This window comes from Sorex araneus, chromosome 6 (assembly GCF_027595985.1).
Source record: "Sorex araneus isolate mSorAra2 chromosome 6, mSorAra2.pri, whole genome shotgun sequence".
NCBI classification, from domain to species: domain Eukaryota; kingdom Metazoa; phylum Chordata; class Mammalia; order Eulipotyphla; family Soricidae; genus Sorex; species Sorex araneus.
Window position 1 is genome coordinate 87,812,961 of NC_073307.1, and position 24,145 is coordinate 87,837,105.

The 24,145-nt window shown below is 54.0% G+C and overlaps 1 protein-coding gene across 1 annotated transcript in view; it reads right to left on the bottom strand.

Annotated features, from left to right (window-relative positions):
• Positions 1-24,145, bottom strand: part of VWF (von Willebrand factor) — a 172,446-nt gene that overhangs the window by 126,144 nt on the left and 22,157 nt on the right. Inside the window, 3 exon segments of the mRNA XM_055143591.1 lie at positions 2,740-2,851; positions 4,783-4,905; positions 8,092-8,308. Coding sequence (XP_054999566.1) covers positions 2,740-2,851; positions 4,783-4,905; positions 8,092-8,308 — 452 coding nt within the window.

Genomic DNA, 24,145 nt, shown 5'->3' on the forward strand with positions numbered 1-24,145 from the left:
CAGAGTCTCGCTCCCAAAGGGAGAATAAATAGCGCTGATGCTAGGGCACAGACTGGGGGCGGCAGAGTGGGCATGTGCATTACTTTTATTTTTTTGCTTTTGGGGTCACACCCAGCGATGCAGAACGGTTATACCTGACTCTTCACTCAGGAATGACTCCTGGTGGTGCTCGGGGACCAAATGAGATGCTGGGAATCGAACCCGGGTCGGCCGCGTGCAAGGCAAACGCCCTGCCCGCTGTGCTATCGCTCCAGCCCCCATTGTGCATTATATTGAGGAGTGTTTGGGTGATGCCCAGGGGATACTCTGGGGCCTGTGTTTTGGGGTCACTCCTGGAGGTGACTCTGGAGGGGACCAGGTGATGCCAGGAATCAAACTTGGGCCAAGTGTGTGCTCCAGCCCTTTGAGCTGTCGCTCAGGCCCCGGAAGGGTCTGCCAGAAGCTGAAGGCGTGCAGGACCAGGCTCTGCTGCAAAGGATTCCTGAAACGCTGGCAGAGAAAGCGAAGAAGAAAGAAAATCGAGGGGCGTCAACGTTCCTGAACATTTAACCCGGAGACTTAGCAGTCAAATCCCTGCAAGGGCGTTAGTTCAGCAGGTAGGGTACTTGCCTTGCATGTGGTCAACCTGGGTTTGAGCCACAGCACCACATAAGGTCCCTTAAATCTTTGAGGAGTGATCCCTGAGTGCTGAGCCAGGAGTATTTACTAAGCACCACTGGGTGTGGCCCAGTGAAGCACTGTAGCACTGTCGTCCTGTTGTTCATCCATTTGCTCGAGCGGGCACCAGTAACGTCTCCATCATGAGACTTGTCGTTACTGTGTTTGGCATATCGAATACGCCACGGGGAGTTTGCCAGGCTCTGCCGTGCGGGCGGGATACTCTCGGTGGCTTGCTGGGCTCTCCGAGAGGGACGGAAGAATCGAATCCAGGTCAGCCGCATGCAAGGCAAACGCCCTACCTGCTGTCCTATCATGGCCCCAACGAAACAAAATTGACAAAATCCCTGTGTGCATACACAAGCCAGCTAGTGGGCGAGGGAAAGAATGTTCCTGGGGAGGCTGAAGCGATAGCACAGCAGGTAGGGCGTTTGCCTTGCACGTGGTCGACACAGGTTCGATTCCCAGCATCCCATAGGGTCCTCTGAGCACCGTCAGGGATAATTCCTGAGTGCAGAGCCAGGAGTGACCCCTGTGCATCGCCAGGTGTGACCCAAAAAGAAAGAAAAAAAAAAGAATGTTCCTGGTTTCCACAGCTGGGAACGCGCAGGGGCAGCCGGGGAAACCCCAGCTGGCTCCTTGAGGAGCATCAGTGCGGGAAGAGCGAAAGGCAGCCGTGGGGGTGGAAGGAGGCGCTGCCTTCCTGGGGTGCAGCCCAGGAGGGCAGGGCAGAGCTGTGTCCTACCCCCAGGAGAGAGACAGTCTCCAGGAGAAATAGCATGTGACTCCGGGACAGGTGTGCAAATCACAAATGATACAAGGTTGCCACTGCGGACACAAAGTAGCCCAACCTAACCCTTGGGGTGTGTTTCCTTCTTTCTTCATTGGGCCAATTGTATTTGCAGCTTGAATTTTCCTAGGAAGTGGCAATATCTTGGACTTGGTCGTCTTGTACTCTTTTCTCCAGATGTAATTGGTTTGATAGCTTTATTTTATTTTATTTTTGCTTTTTTAATTTTTGCTCTTTTGCAACGGCTGACCTGGGTTCTGTCCCTGGCACCCCACTAGGTACAGGAAGCAGCAACTACAAGGTATGACCCAAAATACAACAGAAAAAAAAAACACGATAATTTATGCGTCAACTCCTCCCAGTTTTATAGAGCGATAGCATAGAGGGTAGGGCGTTTGTCTTGCAGGTGGATAACCCGGGTTCGACTCCTCCGCCCCTCTCGGAGAGCCTGGTAAGCTACTGAGAGTATCTCACCCGAATGGCAGAGCCTGGCAAGCTACCCATGGCGTATTGGATATGCCAAAACCAGTATCAACAAGTCTCACAATGGAGATGTTACCGGTGCCCGCTCGAGCAAATCGATGAGCAACGGGACGACAGTGACAGTGACAGTGATTTTTACTTTTGGAGAGATAGCACAGCAGGTAGGGCGTTTGCCTTGCATGCGGCCAACCCGGGTTCGATTCCCAGCATCTCATATGGTCCCCTGAGCACCGCCAGGTGAACAAAAACATTAATACAGAAGGTTCAGCCAGCAATAACAGCTTCCGAGACCCTGCGACAAGGACTTCATGTCCCCCACCATGTGATAATAACAAGGTCCACAAATTTTCTTTTACTGAAGTAACTTTTGATGGTTCCGTTAGCCATTTGGTTGTAACAAGCAATCATAAAATGAATTCTTTGGGGCCTGCTGAGAGGGCAGGTTTTTGGGGTGGGAGGGGATGGGTGCGATGGTGGAGAGAAGGTGACAGGGGTGGCGTCATTGGTGTTGGAATACCGAATGCCCCTAACAAACGCATCGCGAGCACCTTTGCAAACCATGGTGTTTAAACAAAGGGGGGGGGAGTCTTAGAGGTGCTATTTGCATGTCAGGGTTCTTCCGAGCTGATCACCCACCCGAGGCAGTTCTGTCACTGCCTGGTGACAAAGGCCCATCATGGCCTTCCATACCCTTCTCCAGACCTGCTCTCCGCCTGCACAGCCCGGCCAGCCCTCACCCAGGTGCTGTTGTACCTGCAGCTTCCCCCATCCCCTCAAATCCCCCAGCCCCAGGGAGTGCTCCCGATTACCAGGTGTTGCAGTCCTGTGAGAGGGAGGAGCCTGGGGGGAACCTCTTCCCACCGTGCACACAGGAACACTCAGAGCTGTCCACACACCGGCCTGAGTCCAGCAGCTGCCCGTCTGCAATCAAAGGGCAGCGAGGTCAAGACCTATTTTTTATTTTATTTTATTTTATTATTTTATTTTATTTTTTGCTTTTTGGGTCACACCCGGCGATGCACAGGGGTTCCTCCTGGCTCTGCACTCAGGAATCACTCCTGGCGGTGCTCGGGGGACCCTATGGGATGCTGGGAATCGAACCCAGATCAACCTACTCTTGGTGGGGTTGGAGCGATTGCACAGCGGGTAGGGTGTTTGCTTTGCACGTGGCCGACCCGGGTTCGATTCCCAGCATCCCATAGGGTCCCCCGAGCACCTCCAGGAGTCCTTCTTGAGTGCATGAGCCAGGAGTAATCCTTGTGCATCGCCAGATGTGACCCAAAAAGCAAAAAAAAAAAAAAAAAAAGACCTCCTCTTGGCATCATCCATCCTCCTCCTCCAATACTAGAAGCTTCAGGAGCACTCAGCAAGGTAGTGCTTCTTCCACAACTACCTACGACCTACCCGAGACCTAGTCCTGGGATGCAGGTTTCATGTCTACCCCAAGTGAGAACAGGGCTGGTCAACTCCCCCTCTCCAGATGGAGAAATTCTGGGGAAGAGTTCTGTTTGTCTACTTTTCATTAGGAGATGTCGTGAGCTTGGGTCAAGGGCTTCTTCCAAGAAACGCTAAGAAGTTTGTTCACCTTGCACAGGAATGCAGACAGATTGGAGGAGACGATTACTAACGCCCAGCCTACAGAAGCACAAACGGAGGCCAGCGTCCTCCAGGGCCTTCCGGGAAGGAAGTCGGGGGTTCAAATCCACAGGGTGCGCTCTGGTTCATTCAACAGGGCTTGCCACCCCGAAACACCAAAATCTCTCCTGAGCAAGATGTTTGAGTAACAGGCTCTTTTCAGCTGAGCTCAGATGGCCCAGAAAGAGTCAAAAGCAAAATGAAAATGAAATGAGACCCCCTCTTCCCTGTCGGAAAGATAGTACAGGGGACATTCACCTAGAGAGAGAGAGAAAGAGAGAGAGAGAGAGAGAGAGAGAGAGAGAGAGAGAGAGAGAGAGAGAGAGAGAGAGAGAGAGAGAGAGAGAGAACAAAAGGGAATGCCCTGCCACAGAGGCGAGGTGGGGTGGGGGGGATGGGATTGGGGGTGGGAGGGATGCTGGGTTTATCCATGGTGGAGAAGGGGCACTGGTGGAGGGATGGGTTCTCGAACACTATATGACCGAAACATAAGCACAAAAATGTGTAAATCTGTAACTGTACCTTCACAGTGATTCACTAATAAAAAAAATTAAAAATTAAAAAAAGACATTCACTTTGCCTGTGGCCAAGTCTGGTTTGATCCCCAGCGCCACTGCCTCTGGTCCCCTGAGCACCACCAGGAGTGACCCCTGGAGCACTGAGCCCAGAGCACTGAGACCAGGTGAGGTCCCTGAGCCAAAAACCCTCTTCTGCAAGACTGACTCCCTGACCACATGAGAAAAGAAAACCTTGGACGGGGGCTGGAGTGATAGCACAGCGGATAGGGCGTTTGCCTTGCATGTGGCCAACCCGGGTTCGATTCCCAGCATCCCATAGGGTCCCCTGAGCAGCGCCAGGGGTAATTCCTGAGTGCAGAGTCAGGAGTGACCCCTGTGCATTGCTGGGTGTGACCTAAAAAGCAAAGAAAAAAAAAAAAAAGAAAACCTGGACGGACTCCACCCCCCTGCCAGGGCAGCCCAGCCTCTGTCTCCTGGATGCACGTGCTTTAGTGGATCCAGTACAACAGGAAAACGGAAATGAAAACCAAATGTCAGATCAGAGTGGACAAAGACCTGTAATAAAATAAATAAAAAGCCTCTGATTTATGCAACGGAAACCAAGACAAGAAGCCTGCATCCGCTCCTCCCTCCCCCCCGCCCCCGCCCCCAGGGTGCTGGCAAGCTCTCGGCTTAGTCCCTAATGTGAGGGCACATTACCAGGGCAGCTGCAGCCGTCCACGCAGGCCTCGGAACACCCCTCCCGGATGTGCAAACTCTGGCAGGTCTTGGTGCAAGGGGACACACACGCCTGGTACTCCATGCCTGCAGGGCATGCCGGACCTAAAACGGAAAATTTGAGTCTCCCCAGGGCCAGTTCCCAAGACGGGGCCTCCACAAACCCTCTGTCTTTAGGACCCCCCAGGGCCATCATCAGCCCCCATGGCGCCGTGCCCCCTCCCAAGGTGCTATTATTAGAGCCCCTGGCCCCCATGTCTGGCATCTTGGGAAAGTCCTGGCCGATTCTTCCTCTGAGGGGAGGGGTCTCCTTCTACATGAAATCGGTCCCAGGCGACAGACAGAAGGACTGCACTCTTTTGTGGAGTATAGAATAACGTCACATGAGGCTGACACCCAAGGACAGTAGAGACAAGGGCCAGGGGGATTGCCCCATAGCTGGAAGCCTGCTTCATGAGTGGAGGGGAGAAGGCAGATGGAATAGAGAAGGGTTCACTAAGAAAATGAAGGCTGGAGGAACCAGTTGGGATGGGAGATGCATGCCGAAAGTAGATAATGGACCAAACATGATGACCTCTCAGTGTCTGTGTTGCAAGCCATAATGCCCCAAAGTAGAGAGAGAGTCTGGGGAATATTGTCTGCCATGGAGGCAGGGGGAGGGTGGGAAAGGGGGGTATACCCGTGATATTGGTGGTGGGGAATGTGCACTGGTGGAGGGATGGGTGTTTGATCATTGTGAGACTGTAACACAAACATGAAAGCTTGTAACTATCTCACGGTGATTCAATAAAATTTAGAAAGAAAGAAAGAAAGAAGAAAGAGAGAAAGAAAGAAAGAAAGAAAGAAAGAAAGAAAGAAAGAAAGAAAGAAAGAAAGAAAGAAAGAAAGAAAGAAAGAAGAAAGAGAGAAAAAAGAAAGAAAGAAAGAAAGAAAGAAAGAAAGAAAGAAAGAAAGAAAGAAAGAAAGAAAGAAAGAAGAAAGAGAAAGAGAGAGAGAGAGAAAGAAAGAAAGAAAGAAGAAAGAGAAAGAGAGAGAAAGAAAGAAAGAAAGAAAGAAAGAAAGAAAGAAAGGAAGGAAGGAAGAAAGAAAGAAAGAGATAAAGAAAGAAAGAAAGAAAGAAAGAAAGAAAGAGAGAGAAAGAAAGAGAGAAAGAAAGAAAGAAAGAAAGAAAGAAAGAAAGAAAGAAAGAAAGAAAGAGAGAGAAAGAAAGAGAAAGAAAGAGAGAGAGAGAGAGAGAGAAAGAAAGAAAGAAAGAGAGAGAGAGAGAAAGAAAGAAAGGAGAGAGAGAGAAAGAAAGAAAGGAGAGAGAAAGAAAGAAAGAGAGAGAGAGAGAAAGAAAGAGAGAGAAAGAAAGAAAGAAAGAAAGAAAGAAAGAGAGAGAGAAAGAGAAAGAAAGAAAGAGAGAGAGAGAGAGAGAGAGAGAAAGAAACTGGCCCTAGGCTTATCCCACCCAGCACCCAGCACCTGCGATCACCTATGCTTGCTCCCCAAGCACCTAGGCCTCTTGCCCACGAGACCCCACCCCAGGGGCCAAGACTGCCCCCACCCCCTTTTCTCTTGATCTTGTGGTTAACAGATGGGCACAAAACATCCGACAGATGGGCACCAGCCCTATTTTCCAGGCCTTGCCACACCAAGTCACAACCCCAGTGCCCTTCTCTTTCAAGACACCCCAGCGAACCACTCCACCCTACCTTCAAAGACGTTTCTTTTTCAAAGGTATCCACCTTATTAACAGAGGAGAAAACATCTGCTAATAGGCACCTTTCTCACACCCCCACAGCCAAGATAAAAGCTCTAATTTATAAGCAGAAGCAACACAAACTGAGAAGTGTGTGTGTGTGTGTGTGTGTTTGTGTGTGTATGTGTGTGATGTAAGTATGTGGCCTGCCCTCACCTCTATCTGAATAATCTCCTAATGATCACTGCCCCTGGGGCTGGCTATCCGTACACCTTAGGTGAGTGAAGAGTGGGGAGAGAGAAGCCTTCCTAGGAGGCGACCCAAGATGCCCCTCTTCAATCACCGCCCTTTGGGGATGGTGACAAGGACCTAGGGACAGCATGGGATTAAGAGGTGACAAACATGGTGTCCCAGGGTGGGATGGAAGGGAGGAAGAGCATGGCACCTGGGGGAGAGGAGGCAAGATCAGTACCCCCGCCCCCCACCCCGCTGTCCCCTCTCCCACGACAACAGGGCGCAAGTTCTGCTCTCTGCGCCTGCAAAGGGGGGACATTAACCCAAATCGACTGGATCACTGAGAACATGGTTGGAGGTAGAGAAGGGCTTGGACTTCCAGAGGGGGCGTGGGGCATCTCTGGAGACTTGGAGTGAGCCAGGGGAGGTGCGTGAAGCATGATTAAAGGTGTAGTCGGGGGGTGGAGAGGAAGGGGGACTGTGAACGCCAAGGGCAGCATGGCATGAACCAAGGAACATGGAGCATGAGCGGAGGGAAACATGGCATGAGCCGAGGGGGCGTGGCTGAAGCGAGGAGGTGTGGCATAAATCTAGGGGGCATGGCATGAACAAAAGGGTGTGGCATGAACAAAGGGGTGTGGCAAAAACCAAGGAGGTGTGGCATAAACTTGGGGGCGTGGCATGAACGGAGGAGGTGTGGCATAAACTAAGGGGGCATGGTGTGAATAGAGAGGTGTGGTGTGAACCAAGGGGGCGTGGCATGAGCAGAGGAGGTGGGGCTTGAACCAAAGGGGGGTGGCATGAGCAGTGGAGGTGGGGCTTGAACCAAGGAGGCGTGGCATGAGCAGAGGAGGTGGGGCTTGAACCAAGGGGGCGTGGCATGAGCAGTGGAGGTGGGGCTTGAACCAAGGAGGCGTGGCATGAGCAGAGGAGGTGGGGCTTGAACCAAGGGGGCGTGGCATGAGCAGAGGAGGTGGGGCTTGAACCAAGGGGCGTGCATGAGCAGAGGAGGTGGGGCTTGAATCAAGGGGCGTGGCATGAGCAGAGGAGGTGGGGCTTGAACCAAGGGGGCGTGGCATGAGCCAAGAGTGGCGTGAGCCGACCTTGGCATGAGCCGGGGGTGGCTTGGTGTATGGGCAGACCCGGGAACCAATGCCGGGGGGCCTTTCAGGCCTCAGCACTATGACCAGGTGGCTGAGGCAGAAGCAGGGCAGGAACTGGACCAGGACACGTGGTGCCTTTTGGCTGATCCTGACTCACTGCGTGGCTGGGCACAGCTCCCAACGCTTCCTAAGTGCCACGCCAGCTCCAGCACCACCCCCCCACCCCCACCCCCCTAGCGCCTCCCAGCAGGGGAGAAGCCAGCGTTGACTCACGGCACCCGCTGGGGTCAGTCCAGCCGTACAGCACCAGGCCCTGCTGGGCACACGCCCGGGCGTACTCCTGCAGGGCCGCGCACGGGCACCCGGGCTCCTGGCCGCACGCGCACAGAGAGCTTTCGCACAGGGCCACGAAGGGCTCGGGGGCCACCAGCGGGTGGCAGCGGGCGAACACCGAGGCGCTCTTCAGCAGCTGGCACCGCTCCCACAGGTCCTGCAGGGACAACAGAGGGTGAGGGTGGCACCGTGTGGCCCCGACTCTGACAGGCTCGTGCGCGTTTGTCTGAGTTTCTTAGCAGACCCAGGAAGCCTGGGTCCCTCCCCCGCACGGGGACAGTGCCTGGCCGCAGTGTAGAGAGGATGAACACTTGGCCAGTGAAACAGGGGACCCAGGGCCTGAGCAATAGCACAGCGGGGAGGGCGTTTGCCTTGCACACAGCCGACCCGGGTTCGATTCCCAGCATCCCATAGGGTCCCCCAAGCACCGCCAGGAGTAATTCCTGAGTGAAAAGCCAGGAGTAACCCCTGTGCATTGCTGGGTGTGACCCAAAAAGCAAAAAAAAAAAAAAAGAAACAGGGGACCCAGTCTAACCCCAGCACCGCCCACCCTGCACACGAGCCCCTCGGACTGCGCCAGGACCTGGCTGTGGGCCCAGGAACACCCCTGACCTTCCTTCAGAGCTGCCCAGCTTGCACGCTCTGCCTTCAAACAGCATCATGCTGGTTACCAGGTTTCTCAGCCGCAGCGGGCCCGGGGGCACCCAGCCTGGCCCTGGTGGGTCCCACTGAGCCTTCAGAAAGCAACGGTCCCCAGCAGGGGCTGCTGGGCTGCGGCCACGGGAGCTGTGAGGTCACAGGCCGCTCTGCGTGAGTGTGTGCGTCAGCTCTGCCCTGCCCGAGCAGCCACTGGCCTCTCTGACCCGCTGCCCGGAGGAGAACAGGCACAGGCCTCACCCAGCTCTGCCTGCTGCAGGCACCGAGGCAACCCGCCTCCCTCGGGGAGAAGAGCGTTCTGTGAGGGCCTGAGCGGGACTGCCGCGGGGAGGACGCTTGCCTCGTGCACAGCCGACCTGGGTTCTATTCCCAGCACCCCTACGGGGGGCACTGGGTCCCGCCAGGAGTGATTCCTGAGCGCAAGAGCCAGGTTTTTAATTTTGTTTTGTTTGGGGTGGTGGCGGGGGGAGGTCTGAGGAGTCAGTGATGCTCAGGAGTGACTCCTGACTCTGCACCCGGGAATTACATCCTGGCAGGGCTCAGGAGCAAACCTGGGTCAGTCATGTGCAAAGCGAGCGCCCTACGCACTGTGCTCTCTCCGGCACCCTGAGTGCATCCGGCGCACCCCTCCCCTGCAACACACACACACACACACACACACACACACACGCACTCGAGCATCCTAGAGTAACACTATCCACAGAGCCAGGCACCCAGAAAGCAGTGTGCAAACCCACCCTGCTGCCCGGAGTTCCTGGGCCCACAGAGTCGGGAGGCGGGGTGGTAGGCCGAAGGCTAGCTCAGGAAAAGAGACAGGGAGGGGGGCTGGAGCGATAGCACAGCGGGTAGGGCGTTTGCCTTGCACGCGGCCGACCCGGGTTCGAATCCCAGCATCCCATATGGTCCCCTGAGCACGGCCAGGGGTGATTCCTGAGTGCAGAGCCAGGAGTAACCCCTGTGCATCGCCAGGTGTGACCCAAAAAGCAAAAAAAAAAAAAAAAAAAAAAAAAAAAAAGAGACAGGGAGGGTGGGCAGGCAGGCAGGCAGCCCCCACCCCAAGCTCTGTCTCTTTTCCTGAGCTAGCCTTCAGCCTACCACCCCCTTCTCAGAAAAACAAAACACCCTCCTGGACATCTGCCTTGCTGAAGTAAGCAAAAGTGCGTCCTTGGGGGCTGGAGCAATAGCACAGCGGGTAGGGCGTTTGCCTTGCACGCGGCCGACCCGGGTTCGATCCCCAGCATCCCATAGGGTCCCCTGAGCACCGCCAGGAGTAATTCCTGAGTGCAGAACCAGGAATAACCCCTGTGCATCGCCAGTTGTGACCCAAAGAAAAGCAAAATAAAAAGAAAGTGCGTCCTCGCTGCACCCGAGGTACCTACCCGCCCCCGTCCTCGGGAGGGGGTGGGAACCACCCGCTTTGAGAACGGCCATGTCTCTACCCTGGGGCTCATGCCTGCCCTTCCCTCTCCGATAACGGAACCGGGTCAGCGCCCACAGCTGGGTCTCAGCGAGGTCTAGCCTGGGAATCACCACCACCAACCACAAGCGCTCCGTCACCCCCGCGCCAGAGACACCCCAGGCCGCCCCCCTGCCGGGAGGATTCTCTCCTGCTGAGCACGACCCAGGGAGCCTTTGTCGCTCCCCGGAGTCGCCTCCACTCATGTCCCTCCCTCGTCCTGGGCCGGACCCTCTGGAACAGTCGCCACGGACCACGGGACCTTGGCGTTTGTCCCTCGTTTCGCTGGGCCGTGACCCTCCTCGGGACCAAGTGGGGGTTCGTTCTGGTGTTGTCAGTGTGTCCTGAGGCCCAGGAGAAGACGCAGCGGCTCATGTCCACCCCGCGAGGGGCCCGGCCTCCGAAAGGGCCCCTCGGACCCCTCGGGAAGGGCAGAGAACGGCCTCCCTGCCCACCCAAGGAAAGAAAACCTTCAAGCGGCAGCTCCACGTTTTTGCTAGAGATTCCCGCCATGGGGTGGGGTGGGGGGCCTGCAGGAGCGTGACACGCGTCGGCACCCCGAGACTGGCTCCCACAGCCCCGCGGCCGGCTGCAGGGACCTCTCAGCCGCTGGCCGCCTTGGCCGGAGTCAGGCACTTCCGCCCCCGGGAAACGTCCTGGCCCCCCGCTCACAGGAAAAGCAGGGGTGAGTCCCGGCAGCTTCCCAGGCCAGTCCCTGGGGGGTGAGCGGCTTCTAGGCAGCCTTTTGCAGGAAGGTGCCTTTCGAGCAGCGCCTGCAGAGGGAGTGGAACCCTGCAGACTGGCCGCCGGCTGCCCAGGGCTTCCTCCTGGCCCGAGCTGCCGTCACTCCTGAAGGTGCGGAGGAAGCATATAGGCAGGGCGGGGCTGGAACCCGCGTCAGCCTGAACCCCCAGGCCCGCTCTCTCTCTCCCCTCTCTCTCTCTTCCCCCTCTCTCCCTCCCTCTCTCCCTCTCTCTCCCCCCTCTCCCTCTCTCTCTCCCTCTCTCTCCCTCTCTGTCTCTCTCTCCCTCTCTCTCCCTCTTACTCTCCCTCTCTCCCTTTCTCTCCCTCTCTCTCTCCCTTTCTCTCTCCCTCTCTGTCTTTCCATATCTCTGTCTCTGTCTCTCTCTGTCTCTGTCTTTTTCTGTCACTCTGTTTCTGTCTCTCTCTGTCTTTCACTATCACTGTCTCTCTCTGTCTCCTCTGTCTCTGTCTCTCTCTCCTCCCCTCTCTCTATCTCTGTCTCTGTATCTCTCCTCTCCTCTCTCTGTCTATCTCTGTCTCTGTCTCTCTGTCTCTGTCTTTCTCTTTCTCTGTCTCTCTGTCTCCTCTGTCTCTCTGTCTGTCTCTCCTACCCTCTCTCTATCTCTCTCTATCTCTGTCTCTCCTCTCTCTCTGTCTCTCTCTGTCTTTCTCTATCACTGTCTCTCTGTCTCCTCTGTCTCTGTCTCTCTCTGTCTCTGTCTCTCTCTCCTCCCCTCTCTCTATCTCTCTCTGTCTCTGTCTCTCTCCTCTCCTCTCGCTGTCTCTCTATCTCTGTCTCTGTCTCTCTGTCTCTGTCTTTCTCTTTCTCTGTCTCTCTTTCTCTGTCTCTCTGTCTCCTCTGTCTCTCTGTCTCTGTCTCTCCTCCCCTCTCTCTATCTCTCTCTGTCTCTCCTCTCTCTCTCTCTGTCTCTGTCTCTGTCTCTCTCTCTCTCTCTGTCTGTCTCTCTGTCTCTGTCTCTCTGGCCCTGGTCCTGCCTTTCTCAGCAGAGACTAGCCAAACAGGGTGCCATTCCCTTGCCTCTAGTCTTCCCGCGGCCAGCCCTGTCCTGCGCGTGGCCTGCGAGAGGGACAGGCCTAGTTGGCCCTCCAGCCCGGCTGCCCGCTGCCCAGAGAGCACTGCGACGTGGCCGAGTCTCAACAGCAGGCAGATCAACAGAGCGTCCCGCGACTGCGCCAACTTCCGGCTCCTTTGGACGGTGGCCGGGCCAGGCCAGCCAGGGGGAGAGCCCGCTGGGCCTCCCCACCTCCCCCGCCTCAGTCTCCATCTCCCCCACTCGGGACAGCTTCCTCCCACCTCCCATCGTTTCCCTCCCAGAGCTGAGGCTCGAGCCAAGCGCACGGATGCGGCACACAGCAGGTAGGGCGCTCGCCTGGCGCATAAACGATCTGGATTCGATCCTCCACACCTCAGAGGGTCCCCCGAGCCTCGCCAGCAGGGACCCCTGAGCACAGAGTCAGGAGTCATCCCTGAGCACTGATTCAGGAGTCAACCCTGAGCACAAATAGGTGTAGCCCCCACACAAAATTCTTAAAAATTTTTAAAAATCCGGGCTGGAGTGATAGCACAGTGGTTAGTGCATTTGCCTTGCATGCAGCCAACCCGGGTTCGATTCCCAGCATCCCATACGGTCCCCTGAGCACTGCCAGGGGTAATTCCTGAGTGCAGAGCCAGGAGTGACCCCTGTGCCATCGCCGGGTGTGACCCAAAAAGAAAAGAAAAAAATTTTTTTTAAATAGCAGACCGGGTGCCAGCCTCCCAGGGAAACCTGTGCCTCGCTCGGATGGGCCTCCCTCAACCCCGGTTCTGGCTCAGGGGCCGCCTTGCTGGGGCGCCCCCCGGGATCAGTTCCCAGGTCCCTGCCCTGCCGCGGTGCGCGCCCCCACCGCCCGCCCTCCCGGGGTGCGTCTGTCTGCGCATGCCCGCGCGGTATCCATCGCCCCAGGCGGCCCCACGCTTCCTGGCAGGTGTTTTAAGCGGCAGCTGGATTCCCAGAACCCAAAGACAGGACAATAAGGAAACGTCAGGCCCGGCCTAAGGGGGGGAAGCGGGGGGCACAGTGTCGAGGACGTTCCACCTGGCAGAGCTTAGGGATGGGGAGCTGGCCTCCCACCCGAACCCCGTCTCTATGGGGACCGTCTACACGAGAGTCTCGGGACTCAGCCCCCACCTGCCCGTGCTGTCCCCAGGGCGCGGCCGCTGGCAGCTGGACGCAATAAGAACCCCGATGCCAGGGGCGTTTCCTGGAAGGAGGCAAGTCAGGGCCCGGCGCTGGGAGCCACTCAGGGTTTCCGGCAGCGGGCCCGACTCGAACCCTCCGCCCAGCGCTGCCCACTGACTTCCCTGGCTGGCAGCTCGTGGGGACGCTGCCCCGACAGGCCGGGGACCTCAGCTCCTCCCCCAGGCCTGCCATGGCTGCACTGAACACGCTCCTGCCTCCAGCCCCTCGCAGGGGGTTCACCCCGGGGGGCGTGGTGCCCGTCCTGCAGGATGGGAGGGGCCGGAGCTGGGATTCTCCGCAGTCAGGACGGCCCACAAGCCCCCCGGGCCGGCCCACCCTGCCGTCCTGCACGCAGGGTTCTGCAGGGGCACACGGGCAGGTGCCCCGGGCTGGGAAGCTGCAGAAGCTCTTTCCGGCGTCTCATCTCCACCCCCTTCCAGGGAGAGGCTGCGAGTTAGCAGACCCCCGGCGGGAAGCCCCTGGCCACCCCCATCGACCTGCCTTAAGGCCAACACAGGCCTCCTCTCTGCAGGGAACACTTTTGTCTGGGGGCCGCATTCAGCAGTGCTCGGGGCTGAGTCCCGGCTCTGTGCCCAGGGATGACGCCTGGTGGGGCTCAAGGGTCCGTATGTAGCGCTGGAGGTCAAACCGAGGGTGGCCACACGCAAGGCAAGCATCCTGCCCACTGTACTGTCGCTCTCCCCCTCCCCCACTGCCCACCCCCGTTGTTTAGGGGAAAATGCTTCCTTGGGCCATTCCTTCCCCTTTCTAGGTGCTACTGTTGTTGCTGAAGCAATGCCCAGGGACCTCTCTCTCTCTCTCTCTCTCTCTCTCTCTCTCTCTCTCTCTCTCTCTCACACACACACACACACACACACACACACACACACACACGCACACGCACGCACACGTGGCCGTGGTGCTCAGACCTTCCAGCAGTGATGTTCATTGACTGCAGCGCTCAGAAGCTTTTGCCCAGGGTGGGGTGACCCTCCTCTCACTTCGGTGCTCACACAGCAATCTCGAGGGGTGGGGGGTGGGGGAGCATGCTGTTAGTTGAGGCACACGAACGACGGTGGTGGTGCTCACACATATTCTCGCCAGGGGTCACACTCCTGGTCTGGGTGTGTGTGTGTCTCTTATCGATTTATTTCGGGGCGGGGAGGTACTCAGGAGCTTGTCGTGACTAGGTGCTCTAAGGTGACTCCCAGTGGGGGGGGTTCGGGGGCCAGAGAGTAAACCGGAGTCTTGTGCATCATGAAAAGCACATACCCAGACCACTGAGCCACACAGCCCCCAGCCCAGACGTGTGTCTGTTAGGGGTGTGGGTGGGTGCTGGTCATCTCCCAGCTCTGCGCTTGGGGGTACGCGCAGTGCCGAATGTCTGTGTGGTTGACACGCTAAGCCCCCGCACCCTTTCTCCAAATCCCCCTGTGAACATTTTGAACCCATAAACGGACAAACATACCCATAAACTGATCCTTTAGAGGCTGAAAAACACCTTCGGAGAACACAGAACTCATCTGAGAAAGGAGAGAAAAGTACTGCCTGCTGGACGTGGAAAGTGAGGCACAGAGGAAGAACTGATGAAATCAGTGGTTCTCAGAGTGTGGTCCAGTGACACCCACCTCCCCCCTACACACACACACACACACACACACACACACACACACACACACACAGACACACACACACACACACCCAAGACGATCCAGGAACCCCCAGGTCAAAAATGCTTTTCATAGTCTGCCGAAGATGTTCTTTTCCCTCTTTCTCTCTCTCTTTCACAAGTTTTCAGTGGAATTTTCCAGAGGCTCCTGGAAGAGTGATGTCACAACAAGCCTGAGGGCAGAAGCAGAGGCCGGCAGCCAGCTGATTTCTCTTAAGTCAGGGAAGAAGGAGGTTTGCAAAGAAAGACTGGAAGCGAGGCCATGCTTCTCTGAGTATTTTTTTTTTAATTATAGTTACTTTTTTTTTTTAAGCTATGACTCGTGCTAAATGTAATATGCTGGTCTCTTCAAGGCACTAATAGGTGTTACATGCTTTCATGACGTAGTTAAAGACTGTTGGCTGCAATAGCTACAACCAAAGACAACATCTCTTTGGCATCAAATGTGCTTTTTAGAGCATCAGGTGTACTGAGATTAAAGAAGCCCCACACACATCAGCCTGTGCTGGTGAGAGAATGGCCGTGCACCCCCCGCCCACCCCCGCCCCGCCCTTGCACCCCACAGGCCACCCCCACCCCGTGCTTTGCAATTCCTACCCAAACTTTCAGATTAGAAGACAGTGTTGGACAGTGGATATAGCAAATGTCTGAGAAACACGGGGGAGTGGGAGCCCCGAAGGGTGTGACTCCAAGAAAATCATCTAGATTCTCTCTCTCTCTCTCTCTTTTTTTTTTTTACTTTTTGGGTCATACCCAGCGATGCACAGGGGTTCCTCCTGGCTCTGCATTCAGGAATGACTCCTGGCGGTGCTCAGGGGACCGTGGGATGGTCGTATGGGATGCTGGGAATCGAACCCGGGTCGGCCGCATGCAAGGCAAACGCCCTACCGGCTGTGCTATCGCTCCAGTCCCCATCTAGACTCTCTAGATCTCTATTTTGCCCTCCCTCCCTCCCGTGAAAGAAGATGAGTGTGGGAGAGATTGAAAATATCTGCCAGGGGCTGGAGAGATAGTATAGCGGGTAAGATGCTAGCCAATCCAGGTTTGGTCCTTGCCCCCCCCCCCCATGTGGTCCTCTGAGTTCTGCCAGGAGTGAACCCTGAGTGCCAAGCCAGGAGTAAGTCCTGAACACCACTGGGAGTGGGCCTCTCTCTGCAAAAAAAAAAAAGATATCCAGCATCTATTTTCCCCATTTTATTTGATTGTTAGTTTTGGGGTTACACCGGTGGTATTTCAGGGGGCTATGCTATCCTGGGGATGGAACTCGGGACAGGACTTCAAATATTTATAGGGGCAAGGTAGTTGATAGTGTTTTTATCAAATATAGATTATTAAAAATTTCCACTTTCCAGGGCCGACGTGATAGCACAGCAGGTAAGGCACTTGCCTTGTACTCAGGCAACCTGGGTTCGACCCCCGGCATCCCATACGGTCTCTCGAGCACCACCGGGAGTGATTGCTGAGTGCAGAGCCAGGAGGAACCCCTGACCATCGTCAGGGGTGACCCGGAAAACATATTTTTAAAAATTCCACTTTGATTAGGGGTTTGTTTATTTCTTGCTTTCATTCTGCCCATCTTTGCCTCATACATTTCTCTCTTTGTAGTTTGGGTTGGGGTCCCCACCTGGCAGTGCTGGGGGCGTAGTCGTGACTGACTCCCAGCTCAGTGCTCAGGAGTCATTCCCACCATTACTCTAGGTGCTGGGTATCAAATCCAGTCCTCCTGCATGCAAACAGGCATCCATCCCTTTGTGCTCTCGCCTTACTTCTCTCCCCTTCCTCTCAGACATAGGATCTCTGATTTCAAGTGCCCCCTGGCACACAGCCACTGGGACTAAAGGTTCCATTTCTCAGTCTCCTTTGAAAAAGAGGTTCCACAGGACTAATTTCTGCCCAGTAGGATATAAGCAGAGGGTTCCCCAGTGGAGAGGGTGCCTCTCTGCTAGTCCTTCCTTTTACTACCACTGGTCAGGGGCTGAGAAGCCTGGTGCTTGTACAGCCATCCTGGGCCATGAAGTAGACACACTTCACAGGGGACAACAGGACATCGAGAGAGAAAGAGACAGGAGTCTACATATTTGGGTACCTAACCCCAAAACTATTCATTCAAATGCACACCATTATTCATTGCAATGCTTAGTACAATAGCTAACATCTGGAATCAACCTAGGTGACCAATAACAGATGAATGGGTTAGGAAGATGTGGTATATGTACGCAATGGAATACTATGCAGTGGTGAAGAACAATGAAATCATGTGATTTGCTGCAGCCTGGATGGAGCTGGAGGACGCCGCATTGGGTGAAGGAAGCCAGAAGAAGAAAGACAAACTCGGGATGATGTCACTTATCTTATCCATGGTATACGGAATAACTGAATGAGAGAATGCACTGGAATAAAGGGGGATGCCTCGAACACCCTTGGCCCCAGAATATAGGAGGAGCAAATCAGAGAAAGAAAGAAATTGAGGGAAGAAGATGAGAAAGAGAAATCATGGAGAAAGAGTAGGGCCTCGGGTATACGGTAATACCTGGGGAGTGCTATAACTCGGCTATAGCTATATAGCACTGTCTGTAGCACTGTCGTCCCGTTGTTCATCAATTTGCTCAAGCGGGCACCAGTAACGTCTCCATTGTGAGACTTGTTGTTACTGTTTTTGGCATATCCAATATGCCACGGGGAGCTTGCCAGGCTCTGCCGTGCGGGCGGGATACTCTCGGTAGCTTGCTGGGCTCTCCGAGAGAGACGAAGGAATCGAACCTGGGTCGGCCGAGTGCAAGGCAAACGCCCTACCCGCTGTGCTATCACTCCAGCCCATAGCTATGTAACCAAACACTGAAAATATAAGACTTAAACTACAACAACCAGACTTTAAATGTGCCTCTTAAGCTGGCAGGCAGGGAGGGGAGGCGGGAGTGGGGGTGGGGGAGAGTTTGGGACACTGGCGGAGAGACATTTAACACTGACGGTGGGGTTGGTGCTAGAACATGCTGTGTCTGAAACTCAGCTATCAATAACCTTGTAACTCACGGTTCCTTCACGAACTAAAAAGACACCGAGCATTCCATGGGGTGCTGCCTAGGGCCCGGGCATGCCCCCAGAGGCCTCTTCCCTTTCAAAGAGGGAGGGATCCCTTTCTCGACTGGGTAAGCCGCGATTACTGCAGGGCTCTGTCCGAGCAGGACCCATTGCTCACCCATAAGGCCCATCCTCAGCCCATTGCCACAGAACAAAAGTCATTACCCAGGAAGAGATTACCCAGGAAGGCCAGCAAGTGCTTCTAGAACCATTTATCATTGGCCCGCTGTCAATCCGGGCCAAACAGCTGAAAAAAAAAAAAAGTGCTCCTCCTCCCCTTTCTGCTAAACCACTCTGGCAGAGACACAGTGCCAGTGTCAGCTAATTCGCACACTTCCGGCATCTCCCTGGCTCCAGGGCAGGCCTCAGCCCCATCTATCTTCTCGCATCTCTGTCCTGAGGAGCTGGAGGGGGGCCGGACTCTGGGGCCGGGCCTGCAGCTCCATCCGTCTATGACCTCACCCCGCCTGGGTGGGTTAATGCAGACCCAATTGTGGCTCCTGTTAATCACATTTGCAGTTCATTAAGCAAGACCAGACCTCGTCCCTGGGGAGGCCAGGCGGGTGCAGGGCAGGAGGAGAGAGAAGCTCGGCCTCTCCCCAGAGGCCGACAGAAAGGAGGGGGAGACAGCGGCATCCCTGGATCTGAAGCTTCTCTATTGTGCTCCTTCCCCGAACAGCTGACAAAGGAGAAGGGAGGGAGCATTCTTCTGCCTGCGGGGAACAAAGGAAGGAGGGAGGCAGAGGACTCAGAGATCAACTACGAGATTGTTCGCCTGGTCCTGATCTTTCCAGGCCCCGGGTGGGCGCCCCTGGGGGAGGGGGTGGTGGTGTTGGGGGGCGCCTAGAGCCTGGACTGGTCCAAAATCGTGGGTTCAAGAATTCACCCCAGCAAAACAAGCATCGTTTCCCATGGGTCGGCCTGCAAGGGACGAGTGGCCAGGAAGGTGGCCGATTTCAATGTATAACTTCTGGTGGGCTAAGATTCCCACCCACGTTCCCAGCGCTGACTCAAAAAAGCATCCCAGAAACTGGCTGAGAGATTTATACCCAAGAAAGGCTTTTTTTTTTTTTTTTTTTTTTGCAGAGTTGGGCATTCCTCTCCCCGGGGTTAGTTGGGACACAGCGAGCTTTCATAAGCAAGAGGGGAATTACATATGTCACAGAAATCCCCAGGGCCGGGAGAAATGAGAGGAGACACCCAAGGCATCCTTCAAAGCCCTCTCCTCACCTCCTACCTCCTGCCCAGCTCTCCCAGGAGGTCTTGTGCCATTCTAAGGGGGCGGGGGGGTGTAGAACAGGACGATTGGCTGGAGGACAAAGGCCAAACACCATGTCCCAGGGCTGCCAGTTTAGGATCTGCCCGGGCTTTAGGGATGGAACCCTGCATGCTCTCAGCAGGAAAGAGGGCTGCTCCCATGGGAGCTGGCCCCCCTCTCCCCTCGCCACCCCACCCCAGCTGCCACCTCAGTCACCAGCCTTGGGCAGCTGGTCATTAAACCGGCCCAAGATGGGGTCAGGATTGTTCTTGGTCCTGGAGGTTCCATTCTTCCTGTCTGTCTTGGGCCTCAAGTCAGACCACACATCCACCCCACCCCAAACATCTCAGCAGAAAGATGCCCTCAGAGGCATCCTAAGATGCTTGCTCCTTCTTGTCCACCCTTGAAGGAAGGGAGAGTCACTTGGGAAGTGTTAGGTCAAAGTGGGTTGCGGAGGTTGGGTGAGGGAGGTATCCTCGCTGAATAATACTCGAGTACGGGACCCTACTGGGTCAAAGTCACTCCCCTCCCTCTGAGTCCGTGGGCTAACGTCTCTTCTTCATCCCCGCAGCAGGCCAGTGGACTTGCAGCAGAGGGAAAGAATGCCAATGCAGGCAGAGGTAGGGTGGAGCCCTGGGACTTTAAAGAGGGAAGACATGGGGCTGGAGCAATAGCACAGCGGGTAGGGCGCTTTGCACGCGGCCGACCCAGGCTGACCCAGGTTCAATTCCCAGCATCCCATATGGTCCCCTGAGCACCACCGGGAGTAATTTCTGAGTGCAGAACCAGGAGTAACCCCTGTGCATCACCAGGTGTGACCCAAAAAGCAAAAAAAAAAAAAAAAATTTACTTTGGGCTGGAGCTATAGCACAGTGGGTAGGACGTTTGCTTTGCACACGGCTGACCTGGGTTCGATTCCCAGCATCCCATATGGTCCCCTGAGCACCGCCAGGGGTGATTTCTGAGTGCAGAGTCAGGAGTAACCCCTGTGCATGGCTGGGTGTGACCCAAAAAGCAAAAGCAAAAAATAGATAGATAGATAGATAGATAAATAAATAAAGAGGGAAGTCAGTAAAGGAAGGGCCCAGGGGAACGGCCCTGGGTCAGAGAGAAGGAAGCAACGGTGAGCACCAAGGCTTGAGCTCTCCAGCCTCAGCAAAGCATACTAGGTTAGTCCTCACTCCTTAGCCCATATGACTCTAGGAGGACTGGGAGAGAGGCTCTCACAGAGACAGACAGACAGACAGACAGAGAGGCTGCTTCGCATGAACCAGCGTACTCACTGTGGTCACTTATATCAAAACCCTCTCTGAGTTTCCGTCAATGGGACAAGACACCCTTTCAGAGTAGTAGAGATAAGGACCAGGAGGTCTGCCCCACAGCTTGGAAACTGGCCTCACATGCTAGAGGAAAAGGCAGCTGAGAGAGAGAAGGGAACACCAAGGAGAGGATGTCGGGAGGTCCCATTCGGGTTGGAAGATGCGAGCTGAAAGTAGACTATAGACTGAACATGAAGGCCACTCAGTACCTCTATTGCAAACTACAGCACCCAAAAGGAGAGATAACCAAAGGGGAATGCCCTGCCACAGAGACGGGGTGGGGTGGTGGGGGATGGGGTGGGGATGGTGAGAGGGATACTGGGATCATCAGTGGAGGTGAATGGGCACTGGTGGAGGGATGGGTAAACAATCACTGTATGAGTGAAATGCAAACACATAAGTTCATAAGTTCATAAGTTTGTAACTGTACATCACAGTGATTCCCTAATAAACAATTAAAAAAAAAAGCAACATTTCAAATCTCGTTAAAAAAAAAAACAGATTGGAGCACAGCCAGTGTAGTCACTAAACATCAGCTCTTCTGGGGGTCCTGGGGTGATCCAGGGTCTTGAGATTAACTTTCCAACCACCCTCAGATTCCACAGGAATCCCAATTCTGCTACCAGGCAAGTGAATGTAACCAAATGCTCCCCCACTCTTCCAGAAAAGTCAGTTCCAGGGGCTGATCCTCCTGTGCAGTGAAGGAATGTAGCCAGAAGTAGTCCAAAGGGGGCCTGGCTAGGAATCCCCCAGTTTTGCTAGCATCTACGGCTCCTCAGCTAAACAATGAGCAGAAACAGGAAGAGCTGGGGAGGTATTTGGCAAATGAAATATATATATATATATATATATAGGAGCTGGAGCCATAGCATCGCGGGTAGGGCATTTTCCTTGCACGCGGCCAACCCGGGTTCTATTCCCAGCATCCCATAGTACATCACAGTACTATGTGTACTGTGTGCACCGTGTGTACTGTGTACTGTGTGCATCACGGTCCTCTGTGCACCGCCAGGGGTGATTCCTGAGTGCATGAGCCAGGAGTAACCCCTGTGCATTGCCAGGTGTGACCCAAAAAGCAAAAAAAAAAAAAAAAAAGTTGAGGTGATATTTCATGAGGACATGAAGAGCATATGGCATTGTTTCCCGCCCAGAGCAGGTACTGAATGTGCCTCTCTGCGTTATTGAGATGTGTTGTGTTCACTCCGTGCAAACAGTGTTTCCCAGTGTCAGTCAGCAGCATGGCTGGCTCCCAGGGGAGAGAGAGGAATTAGAGGGGAGCAAGCAGTTTTAAAGCAGCAGGGAGAGAGGGAAAGTCAAGGAGAGGCAGAGACCCGGAGGGATAAAGATGTGGTCGCCAGGGTCTGGTGCGATAGCACAGCGGGGAGGGTATTTGCCTTGCACTCGGCCGACCCGGGTTCAATTCCCAGCATCCCATATGGTTCCCTGAGCACTGCCAGGAGTAATTTCTGAGTGCAAAGCCAGGAGTAACCCCTGTGCATCGCCAGGTGTGACCCCAAAAGCCAAAAAAAAAAAAAAGAAAAGAAAGATCTGGTTCCCAGAGAAACACCAAATCCGCAGCCTGGAGAAATCAAGCTACAAAACTCTCTGCCTTCTCTAAGGCTCACGAGGGCCCGGAGGGAAGAGCTCTGGCTTCAGATGAGAAGGAATGAAGTGAGACTATGAGGGGGGGAGCACTGCGTGGGGCTGTGCTCAATGGGACGGGTGGAAAGATCCAGGCCAGAGGCCTCTCAGACTAGAGTCTCAAAGTTAAGATGGCCACTTCCAGTCTCTGCCTCAAGCTTCTGGAGAGCTGGCGAGGCAGTGGGCAGAGGTTTGGACTAGCCTGCTTCTGGAATGCCCTCTCACAACCAGTCTTTATGCACCAGAGAGTCCAAACATTGGGGAAAGAAATTTCTTCTGCTCCTGACGCCTGCCAGAGATGATGTGTCACCACTGAGTAGGAGGCAGCTGGCTCAGCATTCAAGAAATGTGAGCTATGAAGGGCCGTTGTAAGGGAACAACAAACGCCCAAAGGCAACAGAAGCGGAGAGCTGGTCTCCAGCAGGAAGTTTACCCCAGGGAGAAGGGGAGAGACACTCGGACAGTGCGGGAGGGAAGCAGACACTCAGATGGGGGTGCAGTGCTGGGATGTTTTATATATAATAGCCTGCTAGAAACAATTCTACAAACCACGATACCTAAAAGGAAAGAAAGAAAGAAAGAAAGAAAGAAAGAAAGAAAGAAAGAAAGAAAGAAAGAAAGAAAGAAAGAAAGAAAGAAAGAAAGAAAGAAAGAAAGAGGAAGGAAGGAAGGGAGAAATGAGGAAAGAAAGAAAGAAAGAAAGAAAGAAAGAAAGAAAGAAAGAAAGAAAGAAAGAAAGAAAGAAAGAAAGAAAGAAAGAAAGAAAGAAAAAGGAAGGAAGGAAGGAAGGAAGAAAGAAAGAAAGAAAGAAAGAAAGAAAGAAAGAAAGAAAGAAAGAAAGAAAGAAAGAAAGAAAGAAAGAAAGAGGAAGGGAGAAATGAGGAAAGAAAGAAAGAAAGGGAGGAAGGAAGAAAGAAAGAAAGAAAGAAAGAAAGAAAGAAAGAAAGAAAGAAAGAAAGAAAGAAAGAAAGAAAGGGAGGAAGAAATAAAGGGAGGAAGGAAGAGAGAGATAAAGAAAGAAAGAAAGAAAGAAAGAAAGAAAGAAAGAAAGAAAGAAAGAAAGAAAGAAAGAAAGGGAGGAAGAAAGAAAGATAGGAAGAAAGAAAGGGAGGAAGGAAGAAAGAGAAAGAAAGAAAGAAAGAAAGAAAGAAAGAAAGAAAGAAAGAAAGAAAGAAAGAAAGAAAGAAAGAAAGAAAGAAGGAAAGAAAGAAAGAAAGAAAAGAAAGAAGGAAAGATGAGGGTTCTGAGTGGTAGTACAGCAGGTAAATGTTTGCCTTGCATGCGGTCAACCTGAGTTCAATCCCCAGCACCCCATGTGGTCCCCCAATCACTGCTAGGAGTGATTCCTAAGCACAGAGCCAGGAGTAACCCTAAAGCATCGCTGGGTGTGGCCCAAAAGTAAAAAATAAAATAAAATAAGAAAGAAAGATGAGCTACCAGGGCTGTTAATGTGGTTTAGTAGTAAAACAGTTGCCTCATATGCGCATGCAAGACCCTGGGTTTGATCCCCAACACTGCCGGGCCCCCACTTTCAAAAAAGTAAGAGCATGGGGCTGGAGGAATAGCACAGCGGGTAGAGTGTTTGCCTTGCACGTGGCCGACCCGGGTTCGAATCCCAGCATCCCATATGGTCCCCTGAGCATCGCCGAGGTGATTCCTGAGTGCAGAGCCAGGAGTAACCCCTGTGCATCGCCGGGTGTGACCCAAAAAGCAAAAAAAAAAAAAGTAAGAGCAGGGCCAGAGAGAGAGAGAGAGAGAGAGAGAGAGAGAGAGAGAGAGAGAGAGAGAGAGAGAGAGAGAGAGAGAGCAAGGATTAAGGTGCTTGTTTTACATCCCATCAACAACCCAGTTAGAATCCCTGGTTCCCACGTAAGCTCCCCCAAGCACCACCAGGGGTCGCACCTGAGCACAGAGCGAGGCCTATCCCTTGAG